Raw genomic sequence first — 26994 nt, 5'->3', positions numbered from 1 at the left:
TCTTGGGCACGGCTCATGCTCATTTAATAACGGACACCTCAGACCGATTGAGCATCCACACTAAGTCAAGCGTCACATAAAAAAGGAACAGATGTTTCTTAGCATCCAATTAAAGGTGGGGATGTGGAGGACTCCCTCTCCTCTCCTCCATGCACTGGGAGAGGGTCATTAACCCATATGAATACTTGAGCACAATTAATTAGTGACAGACGTTAGAAATGTATTAGGGCAACATAAAACGTTACATAAAGGCTACCATTAAACCTGAACTCATATGTTTATGGGATGGGGTTTTAAGTGTTTGCTCATGATTATGTACAGTAGGTCTAGGTTCTTTAGAAGGCATTATGGATGGTGTGTGCGTGTGAGAGCGTGCACCTCCACGCGTGTCACTATAGTGGGTAACTTAAGACCCGACACTATCCAATCTAAATGACCTAACGCAAATCAGCAGTGATAGCTGCAAAACTCTGCGACAATCTCCTCAGTTAATCTGGATTGACATGTTGTATAAACAAATAGACAGACTGCAAAGGGAAAGGGGAAAGAGAGAGGCGGGAGGTTGAGTGAGAGAAATTGTGAGCGTGAAAGAGAAGAGAGGTTTATTGAGTAAGAGAAGGACTGAAAGTGGGATAGAGCGGGGGGGGAGTAAAGAGTCAATAGTAAATTGAGATACCAGATTGTGGTCAGATAGCGGGAGTGAGTGAGTGTAATTGTGTGGATAGAGGATAAGAAAAGGGAAAGACTGAGGTGTTAGGAATGAAAAGAGAAGAGGGAAGACAAAATAACATTTAATTCCCAGTGGTTTACCCTCTCCCCATTAGCTTGTCAGAGTACCTGTCTCTATGTTGGGGTGCCGTAACAACAGGTGCCAGCCTGGCGAGAGCACATCCAATACCCTAGAGAGATGTGGGAGGAGGGAGGAAGAGAAAGATTGAGAAAATGAGAGAGAGAAGAGATGTGATCGAGGAGCTTCAGCAACACAAGGTAGGATGAGGATCTACTTGAAAGAGAATGAGCGATTACTTCAGAAAGAGAGAAGAAGAAGAAGACAGATGTAGAGACAGAGAATTGTCAATAGATTTCCATAGTGAGTCAGCAGGTCAGGTGTCTCATCCCCAGCAGACGCTCTCTTGACTCTCTCACCCTCTCAGAACTCTGGGAGTAGGGTTGCAAAAATCCAGTAATTTCCCCCAAGTTTTCCAGAAATTCTGGTTTTAGGATCCCAGATTTCCTGGTTTATTCCGGAGTTTGGAAAACCTGGGAATTTTGGGAAAGGAATTTTGCAACCATATTTGGGAGTGTTGCTGATCTCTGATCTGCCTGTCTGAGGAGAACTCCATAAAACCGTCTCCGTTACCAGCAGAATCAGTGTTTTCCTCATAATACTTCCATAAGCCTACCCGCGGAGCCACCAGCAAAGACCTGATCAGCGATTGGACGTTTGCTCCGGCACAGCAGGAGGGCGGGTTTTAAACCTGCATTGCATATTCATAGCCAGTGTAAATACATAATCAGTCCAGGAGGTTACTCAGAACTACCAGAAGGAGTAAGAAGAAGAAAAATAAGAAAAAGTATAACTTTTTGAAGGAATTATCTACATTTTCTCAGGTCTTGATAATGGCAACAATCGCACCACTTGGAGAGTCAGGAAGGTGTTGACGCCTTGTTTTCTACCTGCACTTCTTTATTTTTTCCTGTGGGTTTGTTTGCGGTACTGAGATTGGATGTGTCCGCCACTCCTAACGGATGTTGGAGTCGTCTAGAACGGACAAGGATTTGGATTTGACAGTTTGCAAAAAACCCATGGCTGAGTTCCACCGTGGCCCCTTGGCCCTTACCCCCGCCCCGCTCTCACCTGCCCACCGAACAGGCACCGACTGTGGGGCTAAGAGTTGCTGAGGAAAGGGTTCCCCTCTCCATCCATGCTGCCAGGCTGCTCCTGTTGCCATGCTCAAACCACCTAAGAATAAAAATGTATCCTGGGTAAGTGGGTTATGTGCAGTGCAGGAGGTGCTCTGGGATGTAGGGAGTTGCGGAGGGGGGTGGGGGGGTGGGGGGTGGCACCTTACCCATTACTCGTCTCTGTGCTTTGTCTAGGCACTCTTAAAACACGTACAATCACTTGTTCTACATTTGCTCTGTCAGGAAATCGCATTGAATCATAGCAATAGGTACAAATGTATATTTAAAAAGTATTTAAATCTAGATTGCGAGAAAACAAATTGATCATTTAGTGTTCATTCTAAAAGCGGTGCTTGCGAGTTTGTTACGGAACCTCTACGTCTAAGCAGAAGTCAGTTGTGTTTAAAGGTGTTGTAAATTTTTTTATCATAAAGCAGATTGTTCAGTTATAAGGAACTGCAAGTTGTATGCATTTATTTTCCTAACTAACCTATTCGAAAAGCACTATTGCTGAAATCACAGTATTTGTATGTAGTCCAGTACATCTATCGCCAGCTGTTATCTAAGCATGTAGTACTAATGAAAAAAGCATTCCACAGTTGACATAGTTTTTATTGAAGTCTTCGAGCCCAGATTATGGTTATGACAAGTAACAAGCAACAATAACATTTGTGTTTGGGATTTGTCAAGCATTTCTATAATCTTTGGACTTGACTTGATCTGAAGGAGAATGTTGAGATTCCCACTGGTTCCCTGGAGGCAGCTGATAGTGGCAGTACTAAAGCCTGGGATAGATAGCTGTGGTTTTGGTTTGCTCCTGAGCCCATCCAATGGCTATTTTAGGGGAGGCTTAGAGATTTTGGAATTATATAACTACCACATACCCACTTTATCAGTCCACTACTTTGTCTTTTCATGACGGCGATGCTTGTGAAAGAGTATAACGTCAACTTGAATGTCAATGACATTGTAGATGCTTGTGTGTTTTTGTGGGAAAAGCGTTGGCTCCATTAGTTAATGAGTTTACTCGGTAGGGAGGTGGAAAGTTTGCCATGAGCCTCATGATGATCAAGTCATGTGATTCATGGGAATTCTGAGAAATGTTGCAACTTTGTATACATCAATTGTTCCCAAACTGTGGAGGGGTCGTGAGTGGTCAGCAAACGTTTTTTAAATTTGTATTTATTTTCAAAGAACTCAGCCCATGAAATTTAATATAGACAAATTCATGTGATTTAGTTTGATGCTATATGATAAGATACGATGCACAAACATTTGCTGCATTCACACGTTCATTTTCCATTCTAAATGGAGTTCTCGAGCCGGGCCTCTGAGCTGGTTCTGTCTGAGCTGACTTACTTCCTAGCTTTGTGTGTGTGTGTGTGTGTGTGTGTGTGTGTGTGTGTTGTTCGTGTGTGTGTGTGTGTGTGTGTGTGTGTGTGTGTGTGTGTGTGTGTGTGTGTGTCTGCGCATGCGTGCGTATGTCAATGCTGTATCTAGGCACCTGAGCTGAGCTATAAGGGAAACTTGGGGGGATAATGTTTGCTCTTTGTCCCCCCACTTTTGATCTGAAATCATCATCACCCACGAATTAGTTTGAGCTATTAATGTATCAATATTTATCTTTAAGAAATGTATCTTTAGATGATACAGCACAACTTTGGATTCCACTGAGTGAAATTTCCCTGCTGCTTCCACCTTGCAGTGCGGGTAGAAAAAGTGATTGTTGATTGATTGCTGCCCTCGTTATGAAATGATCATCTTTAGCCTGTATATCTAAAAATGACCATATACACTGTTTAGAGCAAAATGACCGAAACTATTTCTGATGGTGAAACTGAACAATCAAAATCAAATCTTATTTAGCCTACTGACAGATCAACACATAGCCAAAGGAGAGTCATGTCGCAGGTGGTTGCTTAGGCAACTTCATTCCAGTAAATTACCTAGCAAATTACATTGGTTGTCACTCAACTAATAAAGCCTAATATTGCACAAGCCATTTTGCAAACATTTGAACACTGAAGGTGACAGCGCACAGTTTGATTAGGCTACTGATATTGCCTGGGTTGTTCTGATGTTGCCTGGGTTGTTCGGGCATGACTTGTTGACCAATGACTGTCAACGGTTACATGTTTAGTTTAACACTAAATAAGAGGACGCATCAGTTGTCACAAAAGATGAGAGGTATTTTCGGGAAGGTGGAAAGAAAGTAATATGAGCAAAAACAATTTGTGAACCGTCGATTCGTAAAGTTTGAATCGATTTTCTGATGATGCATGCTACATTTGGATCGGCTTGGGGTCTCACGGACAGATGCACTCCCATCTTACACATCTTAAACATTTGAACCCGAGGACCGATGCGTATCGGTGAATCGTTACATACGTGTTAGCTTGTTATTAGCTTACATTTAAATTTATTTACCTTAGGGATTGTCTTGCACAGTATTTGTGTGGGTACAATTGTTATCTGAATTTGCATTTACAAAAATGTGTCTCTGTATTATGTTGGTGTGTGTGGGAGTGTCATTTCTGACTCTGGGCCAGTGCAGATGGATCAGGGGAGATTAGAGAGAGGTTTCAGATGAAATCAACGAGTTGGGGAGGGGAGAGTGGCTTAGTCTAGTGCCCATTTACCCACAGGCCTCTGCTTCCTCAGACTTTCTTTCTTTCTCGCTCACTTTCTCCCCTCTCTCTCTCTCTCTCTCTCTCTCTCTCTCTCTCTCTCACTCTCACTCTTGCTCTCTCTCTCTTTCTCAATTCAATTCAAAGGGCTTTATTGGCATTATATATATATATATATATGTTTACATTGCCAAAGCAAATGGAATAGACGATAAACAAAAGGAAGATAAACAAGGGAAACATTAGTAAACATTACACTCACAATTATTTTTTTAAAGAATATAGACATTTCAAATGTTATATTATTGGCTATGTACAGTGTTGTAACGATGTGCAAGTAGTTGAAGTATGTAAAGGGAATAGAAATAAGCAGATAGATGTAGGTTGTATTTACAATGTTGTTTGTGCTCCACCGGTGGCCTTTTTCCCATGGCAACGGGCCACAAATCTTGCTGCTGTGATTGCACACTGCGGTGTTTTGCGTAAGAGGTACAGGAGTTTATCAATGTTTGATTTGTTTTCACATTCGTTGTAGGTCTGTGTGATCTGTGGAAATATGTGTCTCTAATGTGGTCATACATTTGGCCTCTCTCAATAGCAAGGCTATGCTCATTAAGTCTGTACATAGTCAATAATTTTCTTAATTTGTGGTCAGTCATGGTCATCAGGTATTCTGCCACTGTGTACTCTCTGTTTAGGGCCAGATAGCAATTACATTTGCTCTGTTGTTAAGGTTGATTCTTTCTGTTAGGTCAAATAATTATCTTTTGGCTTTCTCATAATTTGGTAGGGTCTAAATGTGTTTCTGTCCTGGGGCTCTGTGGGGTCTGTTTGTGTTTGTGAACAGATCCCACTGGCTGATGGGACTCTTCTCTAGGTTCATCTCTCTGTAGGTGAGGGCTTTGTGGTGGAATGTGTGGGCATTGCTTCATTTTGAATGGTTGTAGAATTTAACAGCTCTTTTCTGGATTTTGATAACTAGCGGGTATAGTCCTAATTATTCTCTGCATGAATTGTTTGTGATTTTGTATATTTTTGCAGAATTCTGCATGCAGAGTCTCAATTAGGTGTTTGTCCCATTTTGTGAATTATTAGTTGGTGAGTGGACCCCAGACCTCACAACCATAGAGGGCAATGGGTTCAATAACTGATTGAAGTATTTATAGCCAAATCCTAATTGAGATGTTGAGTTTTATGTTAATTTTGATGGCATAGAAGGCCCTTCTTGCCTTGTCTCTTAGATCACTCACAGCTTTGTGGTGTTGATGTTTAGGCGGAGGTAGATATAATTATTTGTGTGCTCTAGAGCAATATATTTGTTGTCTTGGCTACTAGACCTTTTTTGGAACATCATTATTTTAGTCTCACTGAGATTCACTGTCAGGGCCCAAGTCTGACAGAATCTGGGCAGAAGATCTAGGTGCTACTGTAGGCTCTCCTTGGTTGGGGACAGAAGCACCAGATAATTGGCAAACAGTATACATTTGATTTCAGTGAGTCCAGTATGGTGAGGCCGGATGCTGCAGACTGTTCTAGTGCCCTCGCCAATTCATTGATATATATATTGAATAGTGTGGGGCTAAAGCTGCATCCTGTCTCACAAAAAGACTCCACTATGCAACTGTCTGGCTATCTACTCCAATTTCAGACCACGGGTAAGATAGGCTAGCTAGCTACATTTTCAGATATTACACGTTTCTAATTTTGACATAAAGTATTTTCATTTCAAGTTACTGTTAGCTAGCTAGCTAACTTTACGTGTATGATCTTATTAAGTTTACTGTTAGCTAGCTAGCTAACTTTACGTGTATGATCTTATTATTCATATCTCAGAGCCATTTGCTTTGCTTGTTATAGCCTAATGTTCGCTAGCTAACATTGAACCTGGTCGGTTAGCTACCTGCAGATTCGTGCAGGGTAGTAACATCATGAATTGGGATTACGGTTCATTGTTTAGCTAGCTAGCTACATGTCGCAACAAAATACTGCACTATGCAAGTGTCTGTTTTAATAGAATGTCACTGCACCAACTGTTAGCCAGTTAGCTTGGGTGCTTGACTGCTGTTGTTAGGACAGAATGCTTGGATCAACCCTTAAAGAAATTGGTGGAGCTAATGTTTAAGAGGGTGTGAATGATGCCAAATGGGTGTAGACAAAGAAGAGCTCTCTAGTTGGTACCAAAACAAACAGGGCCATTTTCTCAAAAGTGAGGTTACAAGTTTATCAACTTTCAAAGCAGAATTACTTTCCCATTGTTCCTCAAATGCAGTGTATGATATACCATTATGTAGCTCTGTCTCTCTGCTTTTATCCAATGTAAAAAACACAATTTCAAATTTTGCTACCTAAGACTGAATCAAGGTGGTCGATCCCAATTATCATGTATATGTTTTTAAATGGCCGAAAAGGTTGGAGAAGTGGTTTATCATATATCTCAATTTTAGATAGATAGCTCTTCTTGTTGTTGTTGTTGTTTGTTTAGTGTGTTCCAATTTCCCAGAAATGATTTGAATCTGTGGATTCTTCAATCACAATGAGCTGTTTATTTTCATGCTGTTCTTTATTTTTTCTTAGTGTATTTCTGTATTGTTTTAGTGTTTCACCAGAGTGAAGGCGTAAGCTAAGGTTCTGGTTCTCTGTGTTTTTGGTTGGGATAAGTTTCTCTCTCTCTCTGCAGTAGCCCAATGATGAGGCAGAGATGGCTATGATACCACTACCTCTAAACTCAAAAACCTAAACCTCACTCATTAGGGGAAAACCTATTCAGTTGTCCAACTGAATGTATCTTCTGTATTTAACCCAACCCCTCTGAATCAGAGAGGTGGGGGGGCTGCCTTAATCAACATCAACGGCACCCGGGGAACAGTGCCTTGCTCAGGAGCAGACAGATTTTGACCTCGTCAGCTCGGGATTCGATCCAGCAATCTTCCAGTTACTGGCACAATGCTCTAACTACTAGGATACTAAGCCATTTAATGATGTAGTTTATTATAATTAATTGTAACCTTTGGATAAAATGATGTTGAGCGATTGGATGTGGTGAACCTGAGGCTATACTAGGTTTATAGCATATGTTTTAAGAAATGCACTCTTGTTTTGTGGTACGTAATGCTGTGAGTTCACTTAAAAGCGTGTGTGCATGTGTGCATAAACATGGATGTATTTTGTCTTTTTTCCTCCAGAGGGAAAACACTGCTCCACTTTTCTTCTGCCCACCCATATGGTGCGTACATGCTGCTTTCTACATTCTACCCTCATGCTGCACCGGAAGGATATGGAACAGTGCAGTAGCATTTGTGACTGACCAAGTTGATTCGGTCTGACGTAGGATTCGATACAAGTAGAGACTCAGAGCTAGAAACTTGTATATCACACACTGCAGTTGAGGAACAATGGGAAAGTATTCCTGCTTTGAAAGTTGATAAACTTGTAACCTCACTTTTGAGAAAATGGCCCTTGAATGTTTTGGTACCTACTGGAGAGCTCTTCTTTATCTACATCCATTCAGCATCGTTCACACCCTCTTAAGCCTTAGCCCCACCCATCTCTTTAAGGATTCATATGTGAGGCCACGTACTGAACAACCAAAGACTGAAGGCTGGTTTATCCTACGTCTATCGACAGTGGTCGCAGTGACATCATGAACATTTTATTGTCGTCCGACATCAAACTTGTCGTTGTCATTATGAAAAAGTATGAACACAAAAACTACAGGCTGTGTGACATCAGCAGCCTGGTGGTCCAAAATAACATAACTAGTGCATTTTAACACCAATAAACTCACCCGTTTAAAAATGAATTTAGTGTATGGCAATCTAGCAAACCAGACAACTAAAAGCAACTTTATTAACAATGTTTTGCTTCCTTTATGGCGTGTTAACGTAACCTCTAGTGACACCCCATCCCGTGAACGGGACCGTTGTCATCATCTGACACTAATTAGCATAACGCAACGGACATAAATATTCCTAGAAAATATTCCTATTCATGAAAATCACAAATGAAATTTATTGAGACACAGCTTAGCCTTTTGTTAATCACCCTGTCATCTCAGATTTTCAAAATATGCTTAACAGCCAAAGCTAGACAAGTGTTTGTGTAAGTTTATCGATAGCCTAGCATAGTATTTTGTCCAGCTAGCAGCAGGTAACTTGGTCACGGAAATCAGAAAAGCAATCAAATTAAATCGTTTACCTTTGTTGAGCTTCGGATGTTTTCACTCACGAGACTCCCAGTTAGATAGCAAATGTTCCTTTTTTCCAAAAATATTATTTTTGTAGGCAAAATAGCTCTGTTTGTTCTTCACGTTTGGCTGAGAAATCGCTTGGAAATTGCAGTCACGAAAACGGCGAATAATATTCAAAATTAGCTCCATAATATCGACAGAAACATGGCAAATGTTGTTTATAATCAATACTCAAGGTGTTTTTCAAATATCTATTCGATAATATATCAACCGGGACTGGTGGTTTCTTAGTAGGAAAGAGAGAAACAATGACCGCATTTGTCCTTTACGCACCAAACACTATGAGAGACTTCAGCTGACCACTGACGCAATGTTGCATTCCATTGCAATTCTGAAGACAAAATAATTTTCCGGTTGGAACATTATTGAATATTTATGTTAAAAACATCCTAAAGATTGATTCTATACATCTTTTGACATGTTTCTACGGACTGCAACGGAACTTTTTGACTTTTCGTCTGCTCCTACTGATCGCACGTCATGAAGTTGGAATACTGGGCTAAACACGCAAACAAAAAGGAGGTATTTGGACATAAATGATGGACGTTATCGAACAAAACAAACATTTATTGTGGACCTGGGATTCCTGGTAGTGCATTCTGATGATCATCAAAGGTAAGTGAATATTTATAATGCTATTTCTGACTTCTGTTGACTCCAACATGGTGGAATCTGTTTGGCTTGATTTGTTGTCTGAGCACTGTACTCAGATTATTGCATGGTTTGCTTTTTCCGTAAAGTTATTTTGAAATCTGACACTGCGGTTGCATTAAGGAGAAGTGGATCTAAAATTCCATGCATAACAGTTGTATATTTTAGCAATGTTTATTATGAGTATTTCTGTAAATTGATGTGGCTCTCTGCAAAATCACCGGATGTTTTGGAACTACTGAACATAACGCGCCAATGTAAACTCAGATTTTTGGATATAAATATGAACTTTATTTTATCTATCTATTTATTTATTTTATATATTGTGTAACATGAAGTCCTATGAGTGTCATCTGATGAAGATCATCAAAGGTTAGTGATTCATTTTATCTCTATTTCTGCTTTTTGTGACTCCTCGCTTTGGCTGGAAAAATGGCTGTGTTTTTCTGTGACTTGACTCTGACCTAACATAATCGTTTGGTGTGCTTTCGTCATAAAGCCTTTTTGAAATCGGACACTGTGGCTGGATTTACAACAAGTGTATCTTTAAAATGGTGTAAAATACTATTTTAATTATGGGATTTCTTTTGTTTTGAATTTGGCGCCCTGCAGTTTCACTGGCTGTTGACGAGGTGGGACGCTAGCGTGCCCTATTTAGGTTAATGATGGTGTTGGAGTTGTGCCTGGCCGTGCAGTCATGAGTGAACAGGGAGTACAGGAGGGGACTGAGCACGCACCCCTGAGGGGCCCCCGTGTTGAGGATCAGTGTGGCGGATGTGTTGTTACCTACCCTTACCACCTGGGGGGGCGGCCCATCAGGAAGTCCAGGATCCAGTTGCAGAGGGAGGTGTTTAGTCCCAGGGTCCTTAGATTAGTGATGAGCTTTGAGGGCGTGTGTTGTTGAACGCTGATCTGTAGTCAATGAATAGCATTCTCACATAGGTGTTCCTTTTGTCCAGGTGGGAAAGGGCAGTGTGGAGTGCAATAGAGATTGTATCATCTGTGAATCTGTTAGGGCAGTATGCAAATTGGAGTGGGTCTAGGGTTTCTGGGATGATGGTGTTTATGTGAGCCATTACCAGCCTTTCAAAGTACTTCATGGCTACAGATGTGAGTGCTACGGGTCGGTAGGCATTTAGGCAGGTTACCTTAGTGTTCTTGGACACAGGGACTATGGTGGTCTGCTTGAAACGTGTTGGTATTACAGATTCAGACAGGTTGAAAATGTCAGTGAAGACACTTGCCAGTTGGTCAGCGCATGCTCGGAGTACACGTCCTGGTAATCCGTCTGGCTCTGCAGCCTTGTGAATGTTGACCTGTTTAAAGAGCTTACTCACATCGGCTGCCGAGAGCGTGATCACACAGTCGTCCGGAACAGCTGATGCTCTCATGCATGTTTCAGTGTTACTTGCCTCGAAGCGATCAACAGCATTGTAATACTAACCTAAATGACAGAGTGAAAAGAAGGAAGCCTGTACAGAATAAAAATATTTCAAAACATGTATCCTGCTTGCAATAAGGCACTAAAGTAAAACTGCAAAACATTTTGCAAAGAAATGAACTTCATGTCCTGAATCCAAACCATTATGTTTGGGGCAAATCCAACACATCACTGTAGCACTCTTCATATTTTCAAACATGGTGGTAGCTGCATCATGTTATGGGAATCTTGTCATCAGCAAGGATTTGGGAGTTTTGTAGGATAAAAAAACAGAATAGAGCTAAGCCCAGGCAGTATCCTAGAGGAAACCCTGGTTTAGTCTGCTTTCCAACAGACACTGGGAAACACATTCACCTTTCTGCAGGACAATAACCTAAACACAATGCCAAATGTACACTGAAAAATAAATATTTAATCAATTTAGAATTGAGGCTGTAACACAACAAATTGTTGAATAAGTCAATGGGTAGGAATACTTTCTGAAGATACTGTAATATTAAGGTCGACTATTGAGGCGTTTTTTTACAGGAGCTGGACAAAGATCCTGTCACGACTTCTACCGAAGGTATTTCCTCTCCCTGTTCGGGCGGCGGTCGGCGTCGCCGGTCTACTAGCCATCACGGATCCCTTTTTCCATTTCTGTTTGTTTTGTCTTTGGTTCTTTTTCACACCTGATTTCATTTGCTTTAATTTCTGTGTGTATATATTTACCCTGTTGCCAGCCTAGGTTTTTGCGGGATTATTCTTTCATTGTGATGTGCTCGGTGAGGTTATGCCATTCTTTGTTTTCACGGATTCATAAGAGTGTTATTGTCTGAAATTTGTTTGTTCCTCCGTGAGTTTGTACGGGTTCTCAGTTGTCGAGGGCGTGGTGGACTTGCCAATTAAAGTACGCTTCTCAGACATCTCTGCTCTCCTGCGCCTGACTCCTTCACCTACCTCCTAAACGCAACATTATCACAGATCCAATATAAAGAGACTTCTCCCAAATATAAAGCAGGTATGTGAATTATGAATCATAAAAAAGCATTAGTGGAAAAACCTAAAATATTTCAAGGCACTCTCAGTAGACCATTAAAACCCCTTTATTCATGGGTTAATTTTGCTAATGCATGGCCAGGATAAAAAGATGCCACTATGCGAAGCTGCTAAACCATAATTGATTAAGGGGAGGGTCGGCTACGCTTGGTTTTTATTCAAATTAAACAAAATTGAAGGAAACCAATAGTTTTTTATGTTTCTAAATACGAGGTTCACCAGCACAAAAGGCACATCTCTCGTTCCATGGGCATTGTGTGTCACGGCTGGATAGGTTGCACTTCCTCTCTCAAAATCCATACCATTACCAACTGCGTTACTGTTAAGACCTGCTTTTGGTGGGTATTAAAGGGTGTACAGTGCAGTCGGAAAGTATTCAGACCCCTTGACCTTTTCTACATTTTCTTGCGTACAGTTTTTTCCTCATCAATCTAAACACAATATCCCATAATAACAAAGAGAAAACTGTTTTTTAGATATTTTTTGCACTGACTGGCCTGCACAGAGCCCTGACCTCAACCCCATCGAGCACCTTTGGGATGAATTGGAACGCCGACAGCGAGCCCGGAATAATCGCCAAACATCAGTGCCCGACCTCACTAATGCTTATGTGGCTGAATAGAAGCAAGTCCCCGCAGCAATGTTCCAACATATAGTTGAAAGCCTTCCTAGAAGAGTGGAGGCTGTTATAGCAGCAAAGGGGGGACAACTCCATATTAATGCCCATGATTTTGGATTGAGATGTTCAACGAGCAGCAGTATATATACACCTGCTCTGAAAGGCCACAGAGTCTGTAACACAACCAAACAAGCGGCACCATGAAGACCAAGGAGCTCTCCAAACAGGTCAGGGACAAGTTTGTGGAGTAGTACAGTTCAGGGTTGGGTAAAAAAAATAATTTGAACATCCAACAGAGCACCATCAAATCCATTATTATAAAATGGAAAGAATATGGCACCACAACAAACCTGCCAAGAGAGCTGCCCACCAAAACTCGCGGACCAGGCAAGGAGGGCATTAATCAGAGGGGCAACAAAGAGAACAAAGATAGCCCTGAAGGAGCTGCAAAGCTCCACAGTGGAGATTGGAGTATCTGTCCATAGGACCACTTTAAACCGTACACTCCACAGAGCTGGGCTTTACGGAAGAGTGGACAGAAAAAAAGTAATTGCTTAAAAACAAAAATAAGCAAACGTGTTTGGTGTTTTCCAAAAGGCATGTGGGAGACTCCCCAAACATATGGAAGAAGGTACTCTGGTCAGATGAGACTAAAATTGAGCTTTTTGGCCATCAAGGAAAATGCTATGTCTGGCGAAAACCCAACACCTCTCATCACCCAGAGAACATCATCATCACAGTGAAGCATGGTGGTGGCAGCATCATGCCGTGTGGATGTTTTTCATCAGTAGGGACTGGGAAACTGGTCAGAATTGAAGGAATGATGGATGGTGCTAAATACAGGGAAATTCTTGAGGGAAACCTGTTTCAGTCATCCAGAATTTTGAGACTGGGATGGAGGTTCACCTTCCAGCAGGACAATTTGTATTTTACCTTTATTTAACTAGGCAAGTCAGTTAAGAACAAATTCTTATTTTCAATGACGGCCTAGGAACAGTGGGTTAACTGCCTGTTCAGGGGCAGAACGACAGATTTGTACCTTGTCAGCTCGGGGGTTTGAACTTGCAACCTTCCGGTTACTAGTCCAACGCTCTAACCACTAGGCTATCCTGCCGCCCTGATGATCCAAAGCATACTGCTAAAGCAACACTCGAGTGGTTTAAGGGAAAACGTTTAAATGTCTTGGAATGGCCTAGTCAAAGACCATACATTAATCCAATTGAGAATCTGTGGTATGACTTAAAGATTTCTGTACACCAGCGGAACCCATCCTACTTGAAGGAGCTGGAGCAGTTTTGCCTTGAAAAATGGGTAAAAATCCCAGTGGCTAAATGTGCCAAGCTTATAGAGACATACCTCAGAGATGTGTATCTGTAATTGCTGCAAAAGGTGGCTCTATAAAATATTGACTATGGGGGGGTGAATAGTTATGCGCACTCAAGTTCTGTTTTTTTGTCATTTCTTGTTTGTTTCACAATTAAAAAATATTTTGCATCTTCAAAGTGGTAGGCGTGATGTGTCAATCAAATGATACAACCACCCCCCCCAAATCTATTTTAATTCCAGGTTGTAAGAAAACAAAATAGGAAAAATGCCAAGAGGGGTGAATACTGTCGCAAGGTACTGTAGCTTCATCTCTTATTGCTTATTTCTCGTGTTTATTTAAATGTTTTATTAGTTATACTGTACTGAACAAAAATATAAAAGCAACATGCAACCATTTCATATAAGGAAGGAAATCAGTCAATTAAAATAAGTGTATTAGGTCCTACCTAAGGGTTTCACATTACTGGGAATGCAGATATGCATCTGTTGGTTACAGATACCTTAAAAAAGGTAGGGATGTGGATCAGAAAAGCAGTCACTGTCTGGTGTGATCACCATCTGCCTCATGCAGCGTGACACATCTCCTTCGCATAGAGTCGATCAGGCTGTTGACTGTGGCCTGTGGAATGTTTTCCCACTCCTCTTCAATGGGTGTGTGAAGTTGCTGGATATTGGTGGGAACTGGAACACGCTGTGATACACGTTGATCGACTGCATCATGTGATTTTCCACATGTGAAAGCGTTTATTTTTTTGCTGCTTATCTGCTGTTTATTATTATTATTTATCCTGCTGCCAATCACTTTCTCCAAATCCAACGTACAAATACTCTTGCATATACAGTGCCTTGCAAAAGTATTCTTCCCCTTGGCGTTTTTACTATTTTGTTGCGTTACAACCTGTCATTTTAATGGATTTTTATAGTGACAACACTGGTGAGTATGCAGGCCATGGAATAACTTTTCAGCTTCCAGGAATTGTGTACAGATCCTTGTGGGATCGGGCCATGTGTTACCATGCCGAAACACGAGGTGATGGTGGAGAATGAATGGCACGACAATGGGCCACAGGATCTCGTCACGATATCTCTGTGCATTCAAATTGACATAGATAAAATGCAATGGTGTTCGTTGTTTGTAGCTCATGCCTGCCCATACCGTAACCCCACCGCCACCATGGAGCAGTCTGTTCACAAGGCTGACATCAGTAAATCGCTTGCCCACACTACGCTATACACTTAGTCTGCGGTTCTGAGGCCGGTTGGACGTACTTCCAAATTCTCTAAAACGTCATTGGAGGTGGCTTTTGGTAGAGAAATTAACAAACAAGGCAGCAGCTACTCTTCCTACTCGTCCAGCAAAATTAAGACAGTTAGACATTTTTCTAAAAATTACAATAAATTCACAACACATTTCACAACATATTAAGTGTGTGTATGTGTGTGTGTGTGAAGTAAGTCAGCTCAGTGCAGGCCGGCGGTCAGCCTGAGGTCATAGTGTATCCGTCCAGCCCAGGCGACAGATGTCACAATATCAAATGAAAGCCTAATGCCCAGCGAGCTGAAGAAAAACACTCTGGAGCAAACCATTACACCGCTGATCCTCCCTCCCTCCCTCCACACACTCTCTTTCTCTCTGTCCCGTCTGCCCAGCTCTGTGTGTGTGTGTTTGTGTGTATGGGTGTGTGCACGCACACTGAACAGAGGCGCCTGCCCTGCGGTGTGTGTGTGTGTGCATCTGCCCCAGAGATCCTCAGATGGGCTCCGTCAACATGAGGCATGTCATTTCCAGTTGGAGACGCTCCTGAGAAGGGACCTTACCGTGGCTGACCCCATCCCCGTCTCATTCCCTCTGGTACTATGGAAGCTAACTGCCCAGACAGCAGAGCATCCATAGTTTTGGGATTGGTCGATTGTTATAATGGAGAACCACTTGTCAGCAAAACGTTACATTTTGAGCATTTAATTCCGATTTGACTGAGGGTAAATAGGTTGGATATTTTTTATGTAAGGCGTCAGCTGCTTTTACCCATGGGTCATGGTACTCTGAACAAATCCAGGGGATTTGCATAATTCATTGCAGCCGCGCTGGAACAGAGAGGGGACACAGGTGTCTCTGGCAGTCTGGGACAACGAGCATGTCAAAGAAGCCTAAGGTAAAATAACAACAGCTATTTGGAATTGTATGCGTCTATCTATGTTTGGTGGGATGATTCATTTCTTACCGAGATAAGTAATTATTTTCTCTGTTGTTAGGTGTACATTACTACACACTACTACATTACTTTACTTTCGTACACACTTCTTTGTTTCATATGTCTGTGTTCCAGTACCTAGCTTTTGTTTAGTTTGGCCTGGATGTATGCATGTGTGTGTGTGTGTGTGTGTGTGTGTGTGTGTGTGTGTGGTGCTAGAATGTGTGTAAACTCTAACTTTGAAATGCAATGGAAAACATTTTTGCAACAGAAAAGGGAAATTAGCATTTCTTATTGGACAAATACATGTAGTCCCTCCTTGTGTCACTGCGTTTTTCGTCCGTTTGGTGCCTAATGAATACGACCCAGGTATGAATGAGACCTCTCTTTGGCTGAAAGATGAGCTGTAGGCTCATCTTTCCATTTCTATCTAGCTCGAAGAACTGGGTATTGCCTTATAGCTAAACCAAAGCCTTTTCATGGGTATTTCCATAACATCACCATTGGACTTGATATTATATTTTATATAATCCTCTATTATGCTTTTTTTAATGCAAAATGTTTGCCAACCAAAACACCGACAAACACATTTGTCCTTCAAGAAGAAGTATGGCAATGGTTTCTTTCTCTGTAAATCCTGGATTGGTGCAAGCCGCTTTTAATCTCCTTACCGAGAAGCAATCATTACAAAGTGAGAAGGGGATCAGATAGACATGGAGCAATTGCGCTTGTGGGTGTTGTGTATTATGTGGGGTGTTACTCTTCTACAGAGGCTAGAGTTTCACACTGCCATGTATCATCTTCTGTGTCATTTATTTTTGCTTGATACTTCCCATCCCCAACTAGGGTTGCTCGGCAGTTGCCCCTCAGACACCCCACCCCCTTCCGGCTACCAGAGAAAATACCACTCCCAATACCACCCCTTCCCCGTGGTACTGAAAGCAAAAAATATTAAAATAGGTATATATACTGAACCAAAATATAAACGCAACATGTAAAGTGTTGGTCCCATGTATCATGAGCTGAAATAAAATATACCAGAATTGTTCCATACGCACAAAAAGTGTATTTCTCTCAAAATTTGTACACCAATTTGTTTATATCCCTGTTAAAACTTCTTTGGGATAGGTGGGACGGTAGCGTCCCACCTGGCCAACATCCGGTGAAATGGCAGAGCGCCAAATTCAAATTAAATTACTATAAATATTAAACTTTCATGAAATCACAAGTGCAATACATCAAAATAAAGCTTAACTTCTTGTTAATCCAGCTAAGGTGTCAGATTTCAAAAAGGCTTTACGGCAAAAGCAAACCATGCGATTATCTGAGGACAGCATCCAGCACACAAATGCATAACAAATCATTTTCAACCAGGGAGTTGCGACACGAATGTCAGAAATAGCGATATTATATATGCCTTACCTTTGAAGATCTTCTGTTGGCACTCCAAAAGGTCTCAGTTACATTACAAATGGTCCTTTTGTTCAATAAATTCCTTCTTTATATCCATAAAAACTATATCCATAAAAACATAAAAAGTTTAAGCTGGCGCGCTTCAGTCAATAATCCATTCAGTTTCCCTCCGTCAAGATGCATACAAAATGAATCCCAAACGCTACCAATAAACTTATCCAAACAAGTCAATCAACATTTATATTCAATTCTTAGGTACCCTAATACGCAAATAAATAATACAATTTAAGACGGAGAATCGTTATTGTCTTTACCGGAGATAAACAAAAGGAACGCACTCTCTCAGCCATGCGCTTGGAAACACTACAGCCAAATAGGGAGCCACTTAGAAAAACTACAACCTCTCCCTAATTTTTCCAAAAACCAGCCTGAATCTCTTTCTGAAGACTGTTGACATCTAGTGGAAGCCCTAGGAACTGCAATCGGGGACGATTTCGCCCTATTATAAAAGTGCCAGGCATTGAAATCAGTGGTAAAATTGTAAAACTGCCTTAATTATGACAGACCCCAGGAAGAGTAGCTGCTGCCTTGGCAGACAAGTATTCACTAAAGATTTAAAGGTTATGAACGAGTCTGCGTCTCTCACATGAATCGACAGACCATTCCATAAAAATGTAGTTCTATAGGAGAAGGCTCTGCTTCCAGCTGTTTGCTTAGAAATTCTAGGAAGAATAAGGAGGGCTGTGTCTTGTGGCCGTAGTGTACGTGTAGGTTTGTATGGCAGGACAAAATAGGAGAGATTTGTAGGTTAACAGTAAATTCTTAAAATCAGCCCTAGCCTTCACAGGAAGCTAGCGCTGGAGTTATATGATCCAATTTTTGGGTTCTAGTCAAGATTATAGCAGCCATATTTAGCACTAGTTGAAGTTTATTCAGTGCCTTATCCAAGTAGTTGAAGAGTAGAAGCATTGCAGTAGTCTAATATTGACATGACAAAAGCATGGATTTGATTTTCTGCGTGATTTTTGGACCAAAATTGTCACATGTTTTAATAAAAAGGGATCATGATCCAGAGTAAGCCTGAGGCGTTCACAGTTTTATTTGAGACGACTGTACAACCATAGAGATTCATTGTCAGATCAGACAGCAGATCTCTTTGTTTCTTGGGACCTAGAACTAGCATCTCTGTTTTCTCCGAGTTTAAAAGTAAAATATTTGCCAATGGCCACTTTCTTATTTCTGAAACACAGGCTTCCAGGGTAGCAATTTTGGGGCTTCACCATGTTTCATTGAAATGGAAAGCTGTGTGTCGTCTGCATAGCAGTGAAAGTTGAAATTGTGTTTCCGAATGGCATCACCAAGAGGTAGCATATATAGTGAAAACAATAGTGGTCCTATAACAGAACATTTGAGGAACACCAAAACTTACCATTGATTTGTCAGAGGACAAACCATCCACAGAGACTAACTGATATATTACCGACAGATAAAATATAAACCAGGCAAGAACTTGTCCGCGTTCCAATCTCTCCAAAATAATGCATTTTTTATTTAACTAGGCAAGTCAGTTAAGAACAACTTCTTATTTACAATGACGGCTTAGGAACAGTGGTTTAACTTCCTTGTTCAGGGGCAGAACAACAGAGGTTTACTAGTCATCGCTGGGATTCAATCAAGCAACCTTTCGGTTACTGGCCCAACGCTCTAACCGCTAGGCTATCTGCCGCCCAATGTAGTGGTCGAAAGTGGCACTAAGGTAAAGGAGCGCAGGGAGGTAATTTACCACCTTCATGAGTGCGGCCTCAGGACTATGATGGGGTCTAAAAGCAGACTAGAGTTTTTCGTATACATTATTTGTCTTCAGGAAGGCAGTGAGTTGCTGAGCAACAGCTTTTTCCCCCAAAATATTTGAGGAATAGGAGATTCAATATAGGCCGATTAGTTTTTTTGATTTTCCTTGTCAAGTTTCGGCTTTTTCAGGAGAGACTTTATTACTGCTACTTTTAGTGAGTTTGATGCACATCCAGAGGATGGGGAGCCCTTTATTATGTTCAACATAGGAGGGCCAAGCACAGGAAGTAGCTCTTTCAGTAGTTTAGTTGGAATAGGGTCCAGTAGACAGCTGGAAGGTTTGACTATTTTCGTGAAAGTGTCAAGAGATATATACGAAAAATAATAAGACGTTGGTAAACTTATTAAATACAGAGTTTGATTAAATGTTATTAAAAGTAAAAAGCTAAACGTTTGGCAGGTAGCCAAGTAGCAACAAACAGAACACCAAAACGGAGACAACACAGAAGTGTGACGGGAAGTGACGACAGAGTTGTTTGTTGATTCCCAATTAATCTATTAATTGATTCCAAAATGTTAAATAGACCTCAGGAGGAATACTGTCCCATCCAGGTGATTTGCGTTTATTCAAATGCCCTTTTGAGTTCATTGAGAGATATTTGGGCTAACAATGAGGTGGCTTCTTCTGTTGAGAGAGAGGAGGAGTTCTTAATTATTTTAGAAAGAGATGTACAGTTCTTTATAGACTGGGGAGAATCTTTGATTTATTTGGGTTCTGATAGTAATTCCCCCTTTTCAGATAGTAATTCCAGATTACTAGTAATTTCAGATTCACATTATGAAAACAGGTTTTTAGAAATGTTTGCATTTCTTATTTACAAAAGTATTCAGACCATTGATCATCCTTGAGATGTTTCTACAACTTGATTGGAGTCCACCTGTGGTAAATGTAATTTATTGGACACGATTTGGAAAGGCACATACCTCTCTATATAAGGTCCCACAGTTGACAGTACATGTCATAGCAAAAACCAAGCCATGAGGTTGAAGGAATTGTCCGTAGAGCTCCGAGACTGGATTGTGTTGAGGCACAGATCTGGGAAAGGGTACCAAAACATTTCTGCAGTATTGAAGGTCCCCAAGGACGCAGTGGCCTCCATCATTCTTAAATGGAAGTAGTTGGGAACCACCAAGACTCTTCCTAGAGTTGGCCGCACTGCCAAACTGAGCAATCGGGGGAGAAGGGCCTTGGTCAGGGAGGTGACTCTGACGGAGCTCCAGAGTTCTTCTGTGGAGATGGGAGAAACTTCCAGAAGGACAACCATCTCTGCAGAACTCCACCAATAGGCCCTTTATGGTAGAGTGGCCAGACAAAGGCCACTCCTCAGTAAAAGGAACATGACAGCCCGCTTGGAGTTTGGCAAAAGGCACCTAAAGGATTCTCAGACCATGAGAAACAAGATTCTCTGGTCTGATGAAACCAAGATTGGACTGAATGCAAAGCGTCACGTCTGGAGGCAACCTGGCACCATCCCTACAGTGAAGCATAGTGGTGGCAGCATCATGCTGTGGGGATGTTTTTCAGCGCATGGACTGGGAGACTAAGTCAGGATAGAAGCATAGATGAACAGAGGAAAGTACAGAGAGATCTTTGGTGAAAAACTGCTCCAGAGTGCTCAGGACCTCAGACTGGGGAAATGGTTCATCTTCCAACAGGACAACGACCCTAAGCACACAGCCAAGACAATGCAGGAGTGGCTTCGGGGCAAGACTCTGAATGTCCTTGAGTGGTCCAGCCAGAGCCCGGCAGCGATGCACTCCATCTGACCTGACAGCGCTTGAGAGGATCTGCAGTGAAGAATGGGAGAAACTCCCCAAATACAGGTGTACCAAGCTTCTAGTGTCATACCCAAGAAGACTCAAGCCTGAAATCGCTGCCAAGGGTGTCTAGTAAAGGGTCTGAATACTTATGTAAATGTGATGTGTCAGTTTTAAAAATATTATACGTTTGCAACATTTTCTAAAAACCTATTTTTGCTTTGTCATTATGAGGTATTGTGTGTAGATTGATGAGGGATAAAATAATTTAATCAATTTTAGAACAAGGCTGTAACTTAACAAAAAGTGAAAAAAGTCAAGGATCTGAATATTTTCAGAATGCACTGTATATGCTGGACAGCCTTGGTTGAGTAACTAAACAAATAATAAAATGTCAAATTAAAAAAGAGATGCTTGATGCTCAGACAATTTGTCTATTGTATCGAAACTGACCTCTTCAGCTAATATTTTTTCAAAGAACACAATTAATTGTGAGTGTGCTAGTGATGCGTGTGTTTACTCATTAACCGGGTCCCTGCGGTTATATCTGGTGGACGGTTTTAGGGTCATTAAATATTGTGGGGCTGAAGGGACGGGTCGGTGGCGAGCGGGTTGAATAAAGAGAAACAATACCTTAATAAATCCATAAATGTATCATTATTGTGCAATTTATATAGGCTACATTGAGGCTTTCTTCCATTATTTTAGGCTATCTTGTATTACTGCATAAGCCTAAACTTTAGGGCTTAACTGTACACGCGCCAAATTGCCTAGCAAGCCAATTGCCAAATAATGCTTTTGGAAACAGGCAGAACAAGTTAACGTCAATCCACCGAGGCAAAAATGACATTGTCAAAGTGTAATTCAATAAGACAAAAGCTGCGAAAGGAGAGTTGAAAGTAAAGAGAAGGGAAGGCCAGAAAAGTAATGTTTAGAAAAGATTTGGTGAAGTGTTAAAAGAGGATGATAGCAGCGCCGGCTATGTTATGTGTGATGATTGTGTGAGGCTCTATACAATTTCGAAAGTCACAAGACGGGACTTCAAATAGGCCTATGGCATGTCAAGGGAACTGTAGCCTTCTGTTTAGATGGGTTAAATGGAAACTGAAATCTGGACATCGACTCGGCAGAATAAATAACCTACTGTTTTTTGCCAAACACTAATAATACTAGTCCCGTGCCAATCAACATCAACATGTTTGAAAGGTGTTGTTCGCGGTTTGAGCAAGAAAACAATAAATTATTCGATAAATTGAACAAATGGCTGTGCATAACCTATATATGAAGGGCCTACATGTATCCACAGTGAATGCTTGTGTTTTTACGTTTTGTGCGAATGAATTGAACGTCGCCAAATGAATCATTATCATCTGGAATAAAGGACCTTCTGAAGTAATAAATACATAACCTACATTCTCTAGTAGTACTAGTCCCGTGCGAATATGTCTATGTAGCCTTAATGAAAACTCATGCAGAATTAAGAATTTCTTGCAGTAAAATGATACACGAAAAAATGTAGGCACAATTTGGATTTGGGAACAGGAGTGGAGAAATATGATATCTTTCTTTCTGCATCTTGAGAGAATGCAATGCTCAGTTAGATACCATCTATAGAGGTGCTGTCTTCATCATAAAAGCATCACTGAACCTGACAGTATTTCAACCATATAAAATATGCATCGAAGCTGAACTCAAATCTTATCAGACACATGTTGGGTCGTTTTCACATATTTATATTTCCTTTACAACCGGTCAAACTGGACATTTTGGACATTTTGCATAGAAAATCATTTTTGCTTCAAAATTTAAAAAAATGCTTTATTGTTTTTTCTCCCCTGTCCCTAAATGTCTTTGCTCCGCGAAAGATGACAGATAAAACTTCACCGATGTCAACTAGATTGAAGCATTCATTTGATCGATCTATTACATGATTCTGTTGAGCAAGGGTTTATCTGGTTTTCTAGCGCAACATACTGTATAATGACAAAAGAGAATCTACATGTATCTAATTATAGACAAGTTGACTAACAAATAGCCTTCCAAAATGTTGGAAATTATAAGCAGAAGAAACATATCTAAATCAGGCAACAACAAAAAATCCTGCACCCCCTGTCCCAAAAAAATCATTATGCAGTTATTGACTGTGTCATATCTCGCATTTTCTATATTTGCGCGTTAAGGTTGGGTGCAGCCTCAGATTTTCATTTTATCACATATAGTCGGGTGGTTGCAGATGGGTTATTAGCAATTGCGGGCAGCTGCGGCTGAACAAACAGCTGACCCGCTCACCACTGGTGTGTGTGCGTGTGTGGGTGCACAGGTGTGTGTGTGTGCGCTTACATTTTTGAGTGAGAGTGTATGTGTTTCACGTCATAGCAGCATAACAGAGACAGTCCTCCCACTCATCCAGCTAATTAATGATGGCAGTGTCATGGCAACCTGCCCTCAAACTACAAGGAGGATAGGAGTGTGTTTGTCTTTCTGTCTGATGGTAGTGTGTGTGTGTGTGTGTGTGTGTGTGTGTGTGTGTGTGTGTGTGTGTGTGTGTGTGTGTGTGTGTGTGTGTGTGTGTGTGTGTGTGTGTGTGTTTGTTTGTTTGCGTGCCTGCCCATGCCTGATTATATCGGGACAGCAGTCCCAACTAATTTACTGGCTGAAGAGTTTTTCCTACGATTCCATGTGGGACAGCCAATGTGTTGATGTGTTCAGTAAGCGTAAAGTGACTCTGTGTTCAGTTCAGCACAGAGTCACTGCCACACTGGTGCAGTGATCTGCATAGCAGTCTATCGACTGGGCTAGTCTGTGCTTGTGCTTAGGCAGTGTAAGTAGCCTAGTCTCTAGTCATTTAAGCATTGGGGAACTCTCCTATCCGTGCTCATGATTCTGATTTCCCTTGGGATGCTGGACAAGCCTCCAGTAGAACCAAAGCCTTCAAGAACCAAACACCTGGTTGTCAGGGTAAGCTTTGCTTTCTGATTGTTGGAGATTTCTGAGACCTCATAATGGACCTAGGTATTGAGCTTTGTATGGCTTTTCTGGTTAGGGTCTATTCCATATTTAAATTCAGTCAATTGTGAAAGTAAACGTAAATACCAATTTCATTGAAATGTATTGAGGATAATTGGAATTGGACCCAACCCAGTTTATGTATAGACGAGACATTCACTAGAATAATACATGTGGTTTACACAGTCTGCCAGGCGTGTTGAGTTCAAATGTTCTTGCAGGAGGAGTGATCTCCGTGTTTCTCTTCCTCTCCTCCCCTTCATTGTGTTTGTTCGAGAGGTAACACAGATCTTTTTCGGAAGGCCTAATAAAGGGAATAGATTTGATTTGACAGCCCTTGCTGAATGCACAGTGCATCAATACACAAAAGTGATTTGGAAAATGTTACGTGTAATGTAAATGTAATTTGACATTTAAAACTTTTTCCCGCTCTATTTGGTAAGAATGGACAGATGATAAGCTTTGGCAAGCTACATGTGATATTTGTTACCGAGTTGAGTGTGATGAATGTATTTTGTCCCCCCACACCAAACGCGATCACGACACACAGGTTCAAATATCAAAACAAACTCTGAACCAATATATTAATTTGGGGACAGGTCGAAAAGCATTAAACATTTATGGCAATTTAACTAGCTAGCTTGCACTTGCTAGCTAATTTGTCCTTTTTAGCTAGCTTGCTGTTGCTAGCTAATTTGTCCTGGGATATAAACATTGAGTTGTTATTTTACCTGAAATGCACAAATTCCACCAATTATTCCACACATAAAACGGTCAACCGAATCGTTTCTAGTCAATTGGCAACTTTTGATTGGCAACTTTCATAAATTAGGTGCATTAAAGCCACTGACCTCGTTCGTCTTCAGTCACCCAAGTGAGTATAACCAATGAGGAGATGGCATGTGGCTACCTGCTTCTATAAAACAATGAGGAGATGGGAGAGGCAGGACTTGCAGCGCGATCTGCGTCAGAAATATAACTGATTTAACCCTTGGTAATGCAGACGCTCGTTGGCGCGCGCGAGCAGTGTGGGTGCAATAATTTAATAATATAGATTTCTAAATTTATTTTGCAACTCTCGCGCACGCGACACGAGCCATGTAGTCCGCCTGTAAGTCCATATTATGGCAAGAACAGCTCAAATAAGCAAAGAGAAATGACAGTCCATCGTTACTTTAAGATATGAAGGTCAGTCAATAGGCAAAATTTCAAGAACTTTTAATGTTTCTTCAAGATCAGTCGCAAAAACCTTCAAGCACTATGATGAAACTAGCTCTCATGATGACCGCCACAGGAAAGGAAGACCCAGAGTTACCTCTGCTGCAGAGGATAAGTTCACTAGAGTTAACTGCACCTCAGATTGTAGCCCAAATAAATGCTTCGCAGAGTTTAAGTAACAGACACATCTCAACATCAACTGTTCAGAGGAGTCTGTGTGAATCAGGCCTTCATGGTCAAATTGTTGCAAAGAAACCACTACTGAAGGACTCCAATAAGAATAAGAGACTTGCTTGGGCCAAGAAACATGAGCAATGGACATTAAACCTGTGGGAATCTGTCCTTTGGTCTGATGAAACCGAATTTGAGATTTTTGGTTCCAACCAGTAGGTGAACGGATGATCTCCGCATGTGTGGTTCCCACCATAAAACATGGAGGAGGAGGTGTATTGGTGAGGTGATGCTTTTCTGGTGACACTGTCCGTTATTTATTTAGAATTCAAGGCACACTTAACCAGCATGGCTACCAGAGCATTCTGCAGCAATACGCCATCCCATATTGATTTGCGCTTAGTGGGACTATCATTTGTTTTTCAAAAGGACAATGTCCCAACACACCTCCAAGCTGTGTAAGGGCTATTTGACCAAGAAGGAAAGTGATGGAGTGCTGCATCAGATGACCTGGTCTCCACAATCACCCGACCTCAACTCAATGGTTTGGGATGAGTTAGACCGCAGAGTGAAGGAAAAGCAGCCAACAAGTGCTCAGCATATGTGGGGAACTCCTTCAAAACTGTTGGAAAAGCATTCCCGGTGAAGCTGGTTGAGAGAATGCAAAGAGTGTGGAAAGCTGTCATCAAGGCAAAGGGTGGCTGCTTTGAAGAATCTAAAATATATTTGATTTGTTTAAAACGTTTTTGGTTACCACATGATGTGATATGTGTTTTTTCATAGTTTTGATGTCTTCATTTTATTCGACAATGTAGAAAATAGTACAAATAAAGAAAACTCTTGAATGAGTAGGCGTGTCCAAACTTTTGACTGGTACTGTGTGTGACTCGCTTCACGCTTCTGTCTATAACATGAGCTGGTCAGTATATGTTCATGATGTCATTGTAGCAACTGTCAATATTATTTGTGATCATTGTTAAGTGGTCCCTTCAGCGTACCATCGCAAGTATATTTTTTAGATCAAATTAATAATCTAATTAAATCTAAATCTAATGAAATTGTATTTGTCACGTGCCAAACACAACAGGTGTAGACCTTACAGTGAAATGCTTACTTACAAGCCCTTAACCAACAATGCAGTTTTATGAACAATAAGTGTTAGGAAAGTATTTACGGAAAATAAAATATATGTGATAATATATGGGATTGGAACAGTAGCAACAGAACATAGGATGCAACAAACGCATCTAAACAGCATTGTTGTTAATGTTTTGTACAGATGGGAAATAAAGGTCTTCACAACTTTATTCCTCAATTTCACCTTTTATTGTAGAAGATAAATATGAACTTCATCGTCCAAGCATCACACGGAACACATCCACATTCAAATCCATTCCATAAACCAGTCTAAATTACAGGTTGTGCTGACAAAAAACTAAACCTAAGTTAGCGACCTGACACCTAAACTTCTTTACAATGTACCACATCTCTGGTGAGCACAAAGGAGAAATTAATATATTTTAGAAAAGAGA

General features: G+C 41.0%; 1 protein-coding gene across 7 annotated transcripts in view; it reads left to right on the top strand.

The window, feature by feature from the left end:
• Nucleotides 1–26994, top strand: part of LOC115105159 (voltage-dependent L-type calcium channel subunit beta-2-like) — a 146307-nt gene that overhangs the window by 34208 nt on the left and 85105 nt on the right. The window contains exon 1 of one of the 7 annotated variants that reach the window (XM_029626840.2): nt 15646–16006. The exons of the other annotated variants lie outside the window; for them this stretch is intronic. Coding sequence (XP_029482700.2) covers nt 15989–16006 — 18 coding nt within the window. The 5' untranslated portion in view covers nt 15646–15988. Of the gene's footprint in view, nt 1–15645; nt 16007–26994 lie in introns of those variants that run through there. 7 annotated transcript variants of the gene reach the window in all.

This window comes from Oncorhynchus nerka, linkage group LG22 (genome assembly GCF_034236695.1).
Source record: "Oncorhynchus nerka isolate Pitt River linkage group LG22, Oner_Uvic_2.0, whole genome shotgun sequence".
Classification (NCBI taxonomy): domain Eukaryota; kingdom Metazoa; phylum Chordata; class Actinopteri; order Salmoniformes; family Salmonidae; genus Oncorhynchus; species Oncorhynchus nerka.
Note: the sequence above shows the minus strand (reverse complement) of the source record. Positions and strands in the feature narration are given on the sequence as shown.